Raw genomic sequence first — 14,885 nt, 5'->3', positions numbered from 1 at the left:
AGAGTGGAATCATACAAGTTAAGAATAAAGAACAGTAAAGTTTATTTTTCAGAAAGTAAAGTGATTGTATATAAAATAAAACAAATGGGCGACAAAATTAAAATCTTATAAACTAGTAATAACATTCAGTATATATATAACATTTCTGCCATAACATTAATAGCAGAAACATTTAGTTATAACGTTTGAAATATTTAATAATTTAATTTAATTGAAGAAACAAACCAATAATAAAAACTATAATATATATAATAATACGTGCATTTTTTTCTCAATTTATGAGATGGAAAGTTCCAAATTTAGAATATCCAATATAATGTATTATATATAATTGTGATGAGCAAACTTTATAATAATGAATTTTATGCAAATACAATTACACATGTACAACGTAAGAGAGAAATTATCATTTACTTTGATTTTTTTAAGCCTTTTCCCAATTTGTCCTGGTGCAACAACCCTCAAAGTTCAGCTTTCGTGGGGTGCTATACTTTCGCAGGGTGCGATAATGGACATAGTTTGTCGGTAATGTCCGAGACTAATTCCCGTGTTATTTCATTAACGTCCCGCAGGTCCCGAGGGGTGAAGCTTCTGTGCCAACGGGGTTGCCACTGTCGCGCCGACGCGCACCGCCATAGTTGTCCCCGGTCCCCGCCGGGTCTAGGGATTCGTATCGGGCACGTGTCAAAGGGTGAGAATTTACGAGGTGAGTGCCCCCCACGCGAAAAGGCCGATTGATAGCCAGCCGTATGCGCCGCGCCGCCTTGAAACAATGCCGACAAGTTTATGGGACGACGAACCATGGTTACCTACCCCGTTAGCGCGCATGTCTTTACTGGGAGTAGTAGATCGATATCGTTTGTAATGCCGAACCATTGCATTGATTCAAAATCGAATGTACGTTGTTCTTTGGCCGTATAATATTAAACAATTATGTATATTAGATGGTTCTTTCAATTTTGATTTAATATTGTGATGCATTGATTTAAAAATTATCGCGCAAAATAAGAAGAGATTTTAAATGTGTGAAAATTATATAAATTTTATAATAATATACAATATTATGTGTTAATTAAACTTATATCTAATTTACCGAAAGTCTCTAAAAAGCGTTTTGCAAAGATTACACTTTTTATCCAATACAAATGTTTATGTGATTAAGATAAATTTTAAGAGAATATAATGTATTAAAAATGTAAATTTGTTCCCTACCATCTAAATGCGTAATTTAATATGAAATAGTACACAAAGTAATACATATATAGTATACTGTTTTTATTTTATACTATATATATTACTTATCGTATATTTCGCTTTTAATATATTGTTTATCTATAATGTCTTTTTCTTTCTCTTTCTCCTTCTCTTTCTCTTTTCATTATTATGTAACACTTTATTACTCTGTCTCAAATACAAGTTATTGTAAGCTCATGAATAATCTAAATGAATAATCGAAATTAATATTTGACAAATATGCGCAAAATCATCATGAAGCAAATTTGAAACTTTGATGTTGTTTCGCATCAAAATATATTATGCCAAATGATTCGAGCAAAATTCGTGCAAAATTCCGCATCTCCGTAATCAACATAGTTGCCAGGCAGAAGCTATAGAGCGTGAAGTGGTGCTTTTGTCGGAGACCCGAATTGATTTGTTGAAGCGGATTATACGATTAGGTACTGCGGCGACGAGGGTCAAATGATTGACATCGCGACGAGAGTATAATGAGAGAAAATTATTTCTCTGCCTGATTCGGGAAAACTCATGGCAATCAATCGTCGAAGGGAGAATACGAATTAGATCGTTATGCCCGAGCAAAGATATACAAAGTGTCTTTCAATGGATTCTGTAGCGAGCCATCTTTCACCTACAAAACTTTTGATTAATTTGGATATTTTTGATATTATTTATATGACATATATTTGATACTGACTCTCTCTTGTAATCTTTTCTTAATAACAATATCAAAGGGGATTATTATCTATCGTAAGGAATCGAGGAAGGTTTAGTCGAGCAAAATTCGACTTAAAATTAATCAAAGAATCCTGAATAGATAAAATATGGATCGGTAAACAAATAAATTATGTACAAGCGACTAATTATGTACAAGTGTACGTCTCAAGCAATGTGTTTTAGGAATGCATGAAAATCGTGCGATTGCTTAGCAACAATGAAAATATTATGACAAATAATTCTTAACATTTTTAGATTTTCTACTACTACTTAATATTTTAGCATTGATTTTAATATATATGTTTTCTATACGTACACACGTACAAGATTTTAATTATTTTATTTTAATTATTATCAAAATTAAAATAATTAAAATATAACATATGGTAAAAATATACGCCGCAAATTAAAATGTAATCATTAAAATGCGCAAAATGCATACGGAGTTTTTGCTTTCGTTATATGAGAATTGAGAAATAAAAAGAAATAAAACAACAAATTATATAAACGTTACTGTTAAAATAATTTTAACATTATAGGTTCACGTACCTATGTTGTAAATTTTATTATTTTTATTTTATGCATAACACAGACACAAAATACAATTATGTCACATAAAACAAAAAAATTAATTTTGGTAAAATAAAACAAATTAAGCAATATCTCATATAATTAAATTTGAGAAAAAAATGATCAAAAAGTTTACGAAATTATATTTATATATGTATAGTGTTACAATCTCTAATCTTCCTTATTAGATTTTATAGTAAAAAATTCTTTTGATTAACTAATATTAATCAGTGAAACGCGAAGGACTATCACCTCTCATATATATTTAAAAATGAGAATTTTTTCAAACATTTTTGATAGTAAAATTTGATTTATTATTTTCAGCGAAAAACGAGGAAAATGCAATAAAATGAAGTTTTTTTTCGTAGTTTGTTTGTAGTTTCAGTAAAAAATCGATGTTTTATGTTTTCGATCATGTGTAAGGCGCAAACTGGCAACTGACAATTTTGCTCTTACCGAAGATTACCGACAGAATTATTTTGAGCGTATAACGTGAATTGCAACGCGTTTAAAAAAGAAGACGTCCGTGCTGAAAGACTAAATTTTCCTCCTTCTAACGGTGAGAGCGCCTCAGCAGTGTTATCCAATTATTCTAAGTTGTTAAGGCGAGTTAGGGCGCTTAAGGGACTAAATTAAGACATTCCGCGCGACAAATCTCCCAAGAATCTCAATTAACTTCTCTGGGGGCGCCAGCACTTTAATTAACTGTTTAATTTCGTTTAATTTGCATTCGCAATTGCATAAGCTGGGCTAGGCGCCGTGACTGCGTTGCGTTTTCTTGCGAAATAAAGCAATGAGAAAAAAGCTCTCGGAATATATTTGAATTATATCAAAAATGAAAGGTACCCGTTACAGCGTGAATGCCATTTCTTTTCTTTCCCAAGCGTCACAGTCTGCAACTTGAAATTCTTCTGGTCTTCATGCATTAATTGAATAAATTTCTTCATTTTTTTACTTCTCATTAAAACTGTCTCTTATAAAATTTTGAATAATATTTTAAGAAGCATTATATATTTTTGTTAAGTTGTTGTAATCATTAATTTGCCAAAGTCTTAAGTTAATATACAAAATTTTTCAAAATTTTTATACGTATTTTATTTTACACGAAATGTTTAAAAAGCAGATGAAAAACCAGGAAAAAGAACCCTTGCTAGAATAAATTTCTTTAATGTAGATAAATATGGGGCATTCTTTCTCAAAATAGCCACCCCTCTGCGTATTTTATTTTTGAAGATAAAATGCTTTGCGAGATCTCAAAATTTCCGTCGAAAACTCAATTTTTGGATGCCGTATGGCGATTTTCATTTACATTCAAGGGTGGGGCAGTATAACCAAAATATCGCTCAAACTACCCTAAAAAATAGGAAAGTATACAAATAACATCTAAAATTTTAGCAGTTTCTATCAAATTCGATGCAACTTTGAAACAAAATGGTTTATGACATCCAATTAAATAGTTTTCAGACGTTACCCCCCCATTCTAATCAAAATCAACCTTTCAAAATCACCCCTGAATCATCATTTCGACAAATTGACAATTATTCTAAAACAAATAGAGTAAAAAAATTTAAATAGAGTTCACAGGCCGTGAAATTCTTTCAGAATATATTTCAATCAAATTCACCCCCATAAGGATCATAACCAATCAATAAAAATCATTCCCTACACATCATTTAGACAACTGGGCAATTATTCACAGGCAATTAAACATAAAACTTTTTTATTAAATCTACAGGCCATAGAATTCTACCAGAATGTATTTTGATCAAATTCACCTATGATGATCAAAATCAGATATGTATTGCCTGTGATCACCATAAATATAATTCTAAGTCACATGGTACAAGAATGTGTCAGGTTTTAGAAATGTTGATTAGGGGACGATTTTTGAGGGTTTGTTACGATCATCATGAGGTTGAATTGGATCAAAATATTCTGATAGAATTTTATGAAAGAGATTCACGGCCCATGAACTTTATTTAAATTTTTTTACTCTATTTGTTTTAGAATAATTGTCAATTTGTCGAAATGATGATTCAGGGGTGATTTTGAAGGGTTGATTTTGATTATAATGGGGGGTAACGTCTGAAAACTATTTAATTGGATGTCATAAACCATTTTGTTTCAAAGTTGCATCGAATTTGATAGAAACTGCTAAAATTTTAGATGTTGTATACTTTCCTATTTTTTAGGGTAGTTTGAGCGATATTTTGGTCATACTGCCCCACCCTTGAATGTAAATGAAAATCGCCATACGGCATCTAAAAATTAAGTTTTCGACAGAAATTTTGAGATCTCGCAAAGCATTTTATCTTCAAAAATAAAATGTGCAGAGGGATGGCTATTTTGAGAAAGAATGCCCCATATAAAAAACAAATTCTTTTGTAAAATTGAAGAATTACATACTATAATATTACATTATATTACTTATGTTACAAATTTATATCATCTACTTTACATATCTCGTATAGAGCAGAACAGTCGTGGACTTTAAATTTTTTAAAACTGCAATGATAGCCATTTCGTCGATCAAGTATTGTATTACTTTTACGACAGAAATTCCATTTTGTATCCGCGATTCTGTACTACAATGTAAATAAACTAATTTGCATCGCGAGCCACTTACACGTGGTCGCGCAAAAGAATCACGCGTTTGCGTGTACAAATATATGCAAACGTAATCAGTGTCGCGAGTCTCTTATAAGTTAGGGCGCGCGATATTTTTCCCGGAAACAAAGCCCACTAACAAATTTGTAACCAGCTAATTTGTCAGAAACTTTTTACTCGGCATATTATCGCACATTACCGCATATTTTGACGCTCGAGTCTTATAATGTCAACGCAAACATTGAACAGCAAAAAAAGGCTCAAAAACATTTTCCTATACGAGTGGATAATTGCATCACGAGAAACATGTCGCAAATGTAGTGAAAAAGAGATGCTAAAGTGTATTTGTTTCAAAAATTTTGAGTTGCGCGCAATTATTTGATTCGCGTTTTTAGCTTTCTAAGAGCCACCGCACAAGACTCGTACGGTCACGTATCGCAACGTAACGTGAGCCAACGCACAAGAAACGTATTGGTTACGGCCGTTACGGCGTTATACATTTCTTGTGCCTTGATCTACGTTACGTTACCATGCGAGAGCTTGATATGCGAAGGCTCTAACCGATACGTTTCTTGTGCGTTGACTCACGTTACGTTACGCTACGTGACCATACGAGAGTCTTGTGCGATGGCTCTAAGCGTTGCGTCGCGTCTAAAAGCTGCTTTTTCGGATCGTTTGAAGTCGGCAATCAACTAAATTGCCTATCAACGCCTGAGTAGCCCGCTCACGTACTTCCCTTCCTCGCATTTTCTTCCTTTTTCCATCACACATATGCCTTTCTTTTTATTATTATTTGATGTATTGTCAGTATTGTCACTGTATAGTTAATTTTTCTAAACGAGAATTCTTCTACGTTTTCCTCCCTTTCTTTTATTGTAACTCGTGACTGTCAATACTTCATGACTATCATATGTTATTGTTGGTTTTATTAGTCTTGGGGGGGGAAATATTTTAATTTTTTTAAATTACAAAACATAAGTTGATCAATTATAAGTTTTAACTAATCGAAAGTCTAACCGAAAAGAAAAAGAAGGCGCATATATTTTTTTCATTTTAATATAATTTTTATTTATAAGAATTATATAAAATTATGTATATGATATATGATTATAAAAAATTTGTACACGCTTAAGTAACTTTAAATATTAACATTATTTTGTAATTTATTGTTCGTCCTTTTCAGGATTTTTCCTGAATTATATAAAGAGATAAGAAAGTACTGTATAGTTAAACTACAATTAAATTAACATTAGTAAGGTAGCTCTTTAAATAAGGAAATTAGCTTTTATATAAATATTTGAACTTCTTATTATGACTCTGAATTCTTTTTCAAAGTCTATGTACAATGTTTATTTATTTATTTTATGTAATCTCTCACCCATTTTACAGAGCACACACAAAGCAGTTTTACAGTTAACAAAAATTTTAGATAAATTAATAAAAGTGCACGATAAAAGAGTGTAAATGTTGTGTATTTATAGATGTCGTTTTACAAATTTGAGCTTGCATTTTGATCAAAGTTCGATATAATTGTTATTAAAAACGAATTAAACGATTAATTAACATAACGTAGTGAGATCTTATCCTGTGCTCTCGTCTTTAAGTCTACATAAGTTTTAAGACAAGAACGAACGAATGAAGCACACCGAATAAATGCTGTAAGAGAAGGTGCTAGAGTGACATTTGAATGGAACGGCAGAACCTTTGTGCTCTATCTGGAATCCGACACCCGAAAATCGTTCTCAAAATTCGTTCTGCGCCGCAAAATCTCCGACGCTTAAAAATAATGACATGATTCTTAATAATATTAGAGCAGTTTGGTGAAATCAATTATATACATCTTCTACTATATATATTATAATATACAACTTTAGATAACAGGATAATTTTTGTAAAAATGCATATATGTGTGTATTATATACGTATGTGCATACATACCTACATACATATACAACATATACGCCGCGTATATGGATATAATACATAACGTAATATATGCGTTGCATACTTTAAAAGAGTAATCCTGTATATATACACACGTTAAATTTACTGCATACATTTAAATTTATGTAATTATTAATAATAATAAATATAAATATTTAAATAAATTTTTATAATCCGTACACATTATTTTATAAAACTGTTTCTATTTATTTTATTTATATTTTTTAAATATACTTGGAAATATGAGTTTTATATTGTCCTTAATATATTGTTACACAAATGAAAAAAATTTATTTTACATGTATGTAAATGATATAGTAATACATAATTATATAATTTATCATAGTTTTACGTTTTTATCTTTATTATTTAATATCTTTTTAATCAGATTAATAAATATTAATAAATGAGTAAGATATTTAATGTTTCCGTTATACACATGTTTTAATGATTTCAATATTATATAGTTAAAGTATCGATGTCATCGACGCAGGTTGAGAACAGTTTGGTAGACGGAACGGACAGCCAGTTTTGTCGACGCTCTTTGTGTTTTGGTGAGACATTGCAGACCTGCCTGACACTCAACTCATTATACCACTAATTATTTATAACGTTTGGGATTATTCTGAGGAAAATAATCAATTCCCACAGCCCATTTCTCTTTATCCCTTCCCGCTATAGACATTTCATTGAGGGTTTCGTTAATTGCATGCTATTGAATATCTTTACCAAAACTACATTTAATTAAATGCGGAAAAGAGCAATATTATATAGATGTAAAAGAAAAGAAAAAAGTTTCTTTATGAGCGCGCTAATTATTTGTCGCGTGCTGCAAAGGAAATAGTTTCCAAGTTACAACGAATGATATAATTTGACTTTTGGGCTGCTAAATGCATAAGGGAAATTCATACTTAATTTAGTGGCAAATCAACATATCCGGGAAATAAAAGTTTCTGCTTTGATCGAGTGTCGGACACTCGAATGTACTCGATTAGCGCTTGTGTGCATTGAAAATGTAAGACAGCTATGCAGCTGCCCGACCGAATATCGTTTTCCCAAAAATTCCCCCAGATTCTTGGCACATACAATGTTAACGATGATGCGCGACAAAGGCGTGTGTCAATTTTCGGTAACTTGATCTTGAGTGGCTTTCTGTTAAGTGATAGCTATAAGTGGCAGTTAAGTGCTCGTTTCACGCTAGAACGACGATACGCCTATTAATTTACTTCGGTGTACGTGATAAAATAAAGGGTCATAAGTTCAATCTTGTTTACAATTAGCAAGTGTTTCATGGAACCCATGTTGACGAATATATATCGTGTAAGAAATATTGGTAAGACTTAACAAGAATATTAAGTTTAGACTTTTCATAAAATAATTAGAAACTTCTGAAGATTATAAGACAAAAAAAAATAAAGACTTTCAAGGAAAATAAGTAAAATAAATATTTTTTCTCTTCGCTTTTCAGCAGATATAAATTGACTTATTTGATACGCGGTTGCATACCTTATAAATTATAAATTATAAATTATGTATAACAATAAGAGAAAAAATTACCGATATTTAGTGCATGGTATTCTATTTTATAGAGTATTTTATCAAATATTTTTCCACAGGCGAAACATGAAATTATAAGCTTTTTTAGACTCGAATGGTTGCTACTTAACAGAGGTTTAAATTCAAAATCATCGACTTACCATGAGGTGGGGTGTGTTGAGTCGGGCTATGTTGATGATGATTCGTGGTAACAGCCGTACCAGGAAGTACATGCTGCGCGTGTGCCACAGGATGCAGGTTGACGCCGGGCGGCGAAGCCGGAAGTTGGCTTGATTGATGTACCTGATGATGCGGTACATGGTGGGCTGGGTGGGGATGGGGTGGCGGTAGAAAAGCGGCTGCCACGGCCGCCTGCGCATTCAGATAGGCCATCCTTGAAGCCGTAAGATTGCCCAGATTCCCTAGATTTCCCAGATTCCCCAAATTGCCTAAATGATTTAGGCTGGGCATGTATTCCCATAATTTCGAGTGATGAGGCGCAGCCGGGGCATAGGAAACAGCCGAAACTCCGGCGGGTGGCGAGCCCTGCGGGGAGCCGCGATCGGTACCACTTCTGTTTCCGGTACCATCCAAACCTAACAGCTCCTGAATCGCGAAAGCCGATCGCTGCTGCTGCTGCGGCATCTTCGTGTCCTTTTAAACGGGGATCGCACAAACTCAGAGCGACATACTCAATCGCGTATTCACAAGAACCAAGTGACCATTGATCTTTGATCCACAAGTTTGACAATGGGGCATGTAAAGGTGCTGCAGGCAAATATTGAGCCGCGTATAGAGCCACCAGCTAATGTCAGAGGACATTCGGGGAACTTAACTATAGTCGACTTATCAACCGTGTATTTTAATTGTTTAAATTACACGAAGCGCGCGATTAGGTCTTCCAGATTGATCGTTGTTCTGTTTCCTCGGAAGATTCTTCTTCCGACGTTTATAGGAACTCAATCAAAAAGAATCGTTGCACATTTCTTGGATATTTAACTGGAATTCTCAAATTTAAACACAGAAACCAGCAAAAAACAATACAAATTTTCTAATCTGGGTTACAAGACTAGTATCATTATCATTCTCAGGGTAATTTTTCCGTTTTCCAAAATTGCCGGTATTAACGAAGTAGCATTATCAAATCTGATAGGCCTTGACATCACTCTGCTTCCGGCGATTATTTCCATACGTGCATGCTTTTTCGGAATTTTATGTCTTTGTTGTAAGGCCGTTTAACATTAGATAGATTTACAATCACATTGTATGCAATTGCCACGAAGAAGCCCAAGCATCTCTAACAAGCTTTTAAATAGCTTTTTTTCTACATGTGTGTGTATATATATGTCTATGAGAACTAAAATTCCATAATAAATATTTGCAACATATATTAGCGTGCTCAATGACGACAGAATATGATTCTATTTAACTTCGTTGTAAAAAATGAAGGATGTCGTTAGCAAACAATTTTTCTCATTCGACATTTGATAACCGTCGGCAAGATAGATGATACACTTCTGTCAAACGAAACGCCGAGTCCTACTTACTCTCGCTCAAATCGCACGATCTATGACTTTTACTTGTTCCTCTATCCTTCACTTCGATGGAATGAATGTTTTCGTTGTGATCAGGTACAGATTGCTCTGTTTGTTGCTTGTTGCGACACTGTTCCGTTGCGCGTACACGCGCGAATCTTTTCTAATTCTAATTTAACTTGAAACTGCGTCTCTCTTTTGGCATATAGAACAGTATGAACACTAAACAACACACGCTGAGAATATCGCGTCTAGTTCACTCGTGAAAGCACAAGCAAGCTTGAGCAAGTTCGTCTATTCTTTGCAGAATTGTTGCTTTCTTCGAGACAAGATTAATCTGAAGAACAATTCTGACGAAACTTGATTTTTCAGGCCCAACTAGAATGATACTAACGCACCAAAGCCTGATGACTATTGATTTTGGGAAAACGTATAAACAGAATGATCGGGAAGTGATCGATGTTGCTTCAAGACTTTCGACAGAATTCCTCCGGTAGAATTATCAGCCTCCTCGACAGAATACGTGTCTCGTATACATTTCTATTATTCTGGACGCTTTTATTGCGCCTACTACTATCCATACACGAAGATATAGTCCACCGTCGGCAGTTGATATAACAAACGATTAAATCAAGTTCTTAGGTCTTTTCGAGTCACAGAATAATTTCCGAGTATCGCATTTTGTCGGTGTGCGTTGACGGAACACGCGCAAAGAACTCGTTCTTCAGTTAACAGACCCGGCCGCGACTTCGTGAATGAGAAGAAGCGTGATGTGTGACGAAAACGGTATAGATAGGATGTCGGGAAATGGTCCCAGTAAGAGCAGCCCGTGTGTGTCCGCCGTCGTGGCGCAACCGTGTCGTCGTCGCGGCGTTGGACAACTGAGCCGTCGAATAACGCGGGGTTGCTTGACGGGTGCGCGACGGGTACGAAGAAGGGAAACCCCCGGAGGCGGCTGCACGAATACTACATGCACCCATACACATACCCTTTACGCGCAGAGGGTGGTGTTTGCCCCATCCGCGCGCACAACTCGTCAACTCGCGCCTGGCCCCTCTCTTCCTCTATGCGCACCGACTCGCTCCCCATCTCTCCCTCTTTTGCCCTCCGTTCTGCGACCCCTCGTAGACCCAGGCGACAAAGGCGCCTCCGCTACTTTATGCGTTGGCAGTGGCCGTCTCGTATCGCGGATTGGTCGGCTTTTTGAGACGGCCAGCCGAGTAGACATAGCCCTAGTTACCAACGAGAAGGTGGGGTCTAGCAATGTCGACGCCTCAACGTGGCTACGCCTACGGCGGAACGGTTCACCATGGAGAAAAGAGGGACTTTTCGTGCTCAATCATGGATACTTGGAGAGCACGAGCGATGCCAGGCAGCTGGGAATAAACGTGAACCTCAAACATGAACCTGGGACATGTATCAAATATATAAGCCTGTCTTTGATTGTCTGTGACTGTCTGATATTTTTCTTCAACCTTAATTACTTATTATATATATTATTATTGTGCCAATATTTTTATGACAACACGTCTACTTGAATATATTAATTTATTGATTTTTTTTCCTGGTTAATATGTTATATGAAGCAGATCTGACTTCTTAAACTATGAGGATGACTTTGTAAGATCTGTAACAATAAGATACCGGTAAATAATACCTTTCCTCCATATTCTAATGACTAATTAGAAGCTCTGTGAGAATAAAAAATATAATAATGTTTACTTCATCCATTCTGATTTTTCATACACATGTACGTATAATGATGCGCGGAAAGAGACCCGTCAAATAATATTCTTAATACAGTGCGTCACTTTGGACAGATAAATAATTTATTAATTTGTTATTACAGCGCAGGTCTGATAATAGTTAGATTTATTAGATTATGAATTCATGATATAACGAAATTGTTTATTTAATTAATTGATAACATGAGCTGAAAATGATGTGGATCATATTGAATTCATTGTACTGCCATTATATCATAAGCTATCGGTATTTCCAGGTAATTATAAATGTACGCTCTCTCGTTTCTATTGTTAAATAATTCATCAGTAATACTACAATTACGAATATCAAATGATTGTAATATATTTCATTTTAAAGGCACTTTTCATATATGCATAACATCAACTTCAGCATAACCATAATCTCTATCCAACTTGTTCTGTAACTTTCTCGAATGCAGCTATTTCTCTTTATTTTAATAACAGATAGTTTTTAAATTGTTTCAGATAGGTTTACGACTTATATTAATTATGAATTTTATGTCTAATATTTATTTGAATTTACAATACACGTGCAGCTGTACATATTTATCTTCTGCTATTTATTATAATATTTACATAATATAATTTCAATCTTATACTATTATGTAATGTCTCGAAAATATAAAACAGTTTAATAATTACAAACAATTTATAATATTGTTTATTTTTATTACGTAGATTAGTAGATGAAAAAACAGAGCAAATAATAATGCAATATTGCTACACCAATGTAAGAATATATTGTACGCCAAGTATTAATAATAATGCTTTAATTGCACAAACTATTTTTTAAATAAAATTAAATTATAGTAAATATTTATCTTGTATTTGATACGATACATATTTGCACTACGTATTAAAATTATATCTGCGAAAAATATATTTATATAAATATTATTCAATTTATATTAATATTTTGTTATCATATATCAGCACATAAAAAAAACTATGTCTGAGTATTTAGCATCGTTGATCTACACTACATTTTGCAAAGCAACAATTGCGGCGTTGTGAAACCGGCTTTCGTTCGGAGCCTTTATTAACACTGTGGGAGTGGTCTACATACCGGCCAATCAGAATCCGCCACTTTCAACCCTCATTGGCCAGGACACAAATCGATTTATAACTCACTCCGATGGTGACGAGCGTGGATATACGCCCTTAAAACCGTTCTGCTTAAGGTCGACTCTTCTCGCAAGCCTGTCGTGACTTCCAACACCGCCAATTCAACTGTAGGTAGGTGGCGGTGAGCTTGGGGTAGCAACTACTGGCAAGAGGTGGTGGTAAATGGGAAGAGTGGAAATTTCTGATCCCCGACGACGTTCTCGATAACGTCGGAAAGTGTTTTTTCAAAAGTCTCTGACACGCTTAGTGGTCGATCTTTAATCAAAATTGAGCTATTTAAAAAAAACAAAATTCTTCTTTCATTTCTTTATCTAACTCTTTCTGTCTTTGTTTTCCTGTTGTTATGTCCTTTCCGTTTCTAATTTCTACTTTTTGTTCTTTACTCTTATTCTTTTATAGGTACGTACCGTATTATCTACATATATTTTTGTTTTATCTTATTTATCTTTTATATTTTTCAAACTTGCCAGAATTTTCTCTACATAAATATAAAATGTTTTTATTATGAATTTTGTATCTTATCATAAGGCAAGTAATTAGAATCTATTGATAAATTATTTTTTGAAACAAAAGTTGTATTTACACAAATCTATTTACACAAATATACATGAAACCTTAATATTTTACAAACATAAATTGAATTTAGCAAATATATAGAGGATATATGGCTCATTTTAATTTATCCACTCAAATATCTCAAAACTCGTAAGTTTTAGAAAGAAACTTTTTAAACAAAAGTTGCTTGGTTCTGAGGGAGAAAGAAGATAGAAATATATAAGTTAGACCTCAAGTGGCGTCGTTAAGGACATATCAATGTCACATTGAACTTTTTAAATTGAAACCTCTATTTTTATTACATATTCTTGTAGCCCTTGTCAAAATATTATGACATAATATAAAATATAAAATATCTCGTAAAGTATTCGCAATGACTTTACCTGGATTGCAAATGTGAAAATTAATATTATTATTCGACTTTTTTCCCTGATTGCCGATTTTCCCCTCTCCCCTCGATTTGATCCCTGACTTAACCTTAACGACGTCAAGATCTAACAAATATTCCTATCTTCTTTCCCCTTCAGAACCAAACAACTTTTATCTAAAAAGTTTTCTTCTTAAACTTACGGGTTTTGAGATAGTTGAGTGGGTAAATTAAAATGAGCCACCCTGTATATGTATATGTGTATGTGTAAAAAATTAGAATAAATTTGTTATAACAGTAATAAGAGTAGTGTACAATGTATTATAAATAAATAAAGTTATATGTAACATTTTTTTAAATAATGCCATAAAAATAATGTTTATTTTTCCTCAAATTAACGCGCGCAAGATGACATCTCCAGTGGTATTAAAACGCTGTATTTAACGTGTACTAAAATGAACACAAAAAGCAATTGTAACGTAATATAATAGCACAAAGTTGAACGTGTAAATAATAGACAAGAGTTCTGCATGCCTCTTTAGAGCTCCAGAGAGATGTCTCGGACTCGCAGCTTTGTTTCGCTGAAAAATCTTCGACTTCTCCATTCATTCTCTCTCAGTCTAAGAAAAGTACAAGAGTTAGACTCTCTTTTGCGACTCTCTTCCTTATTCGTTACTAGCATCAAGGGATTATTGTATACTTTGCGTTCGCGAAAGCACTACCTCGCAACAGGAGGATCTTTCGTTGATATTTAGCTACTGCTTAAATGTACCTTCGGCATTTTAACACATAATACATAATTTGTTATATTGTCATGTATTCAAACCGGTATAATTTTAACAAGTTCGTATTACCATGATAACAGCATGCAAAAATGTGAATTTATTCTCTGAATTTATTCGTAATAATAGATGTGAGAGAGGAGAT

The 14,885-nt window shown here is 33.8% G+C and overlaps 1 protein-coding gene across 4 annotated transcripts in view; it reads right to left on the bottom strand.

The window, feature by feature from the left end:
* Positions 1-11,101, bottom strand: part of LOC112467675 (visual system homeobox 2-like) — a 55,376-nt gene extending 44,275 nt beyond the window's left edge. For 3 of the 4 annotated variants that reach the window (XM_025036399.1, XM_025036392.1, XM_025036406.1), the window contains exon 1: positions 8,772-11,101. In XM_025036399.1, the coding sequence (XP_024892167.1) occupies positions 8,772-9,255 (484 nt within the window). In that variant the 5' untranslated portion in view covers positions 9,256-11,101. The remainder of the gene's footprint in view (positions 1-8,771) is intronic. The other variant, XM_025036383.1, reaches the window with a different exon arrangement.
* Between the last annotated feature and the right edge of the window lie 3,784 nt (positions 11,102-14,885).

The sequence above is a fragment of the Temnothorax curvispinosus genome, unplaced genomic scaffold (genome assembly GCF_003070985.1).
Source record: "Temnothorax curvispinosus isolate PA1 unplaced genomic scaffold, ASM307098v1 QBEX01001663.1, whole genome shotgun sequence".
NCBI lineage: Eukaryota > Metazoa > Arthropoda > Insecta > Hymenoptera > Formicidae > Temnothorax > Temnothorax curvispinosus.
This window is presented reverse-complemented; position numbering and strand designations above follow the sequence as displayed.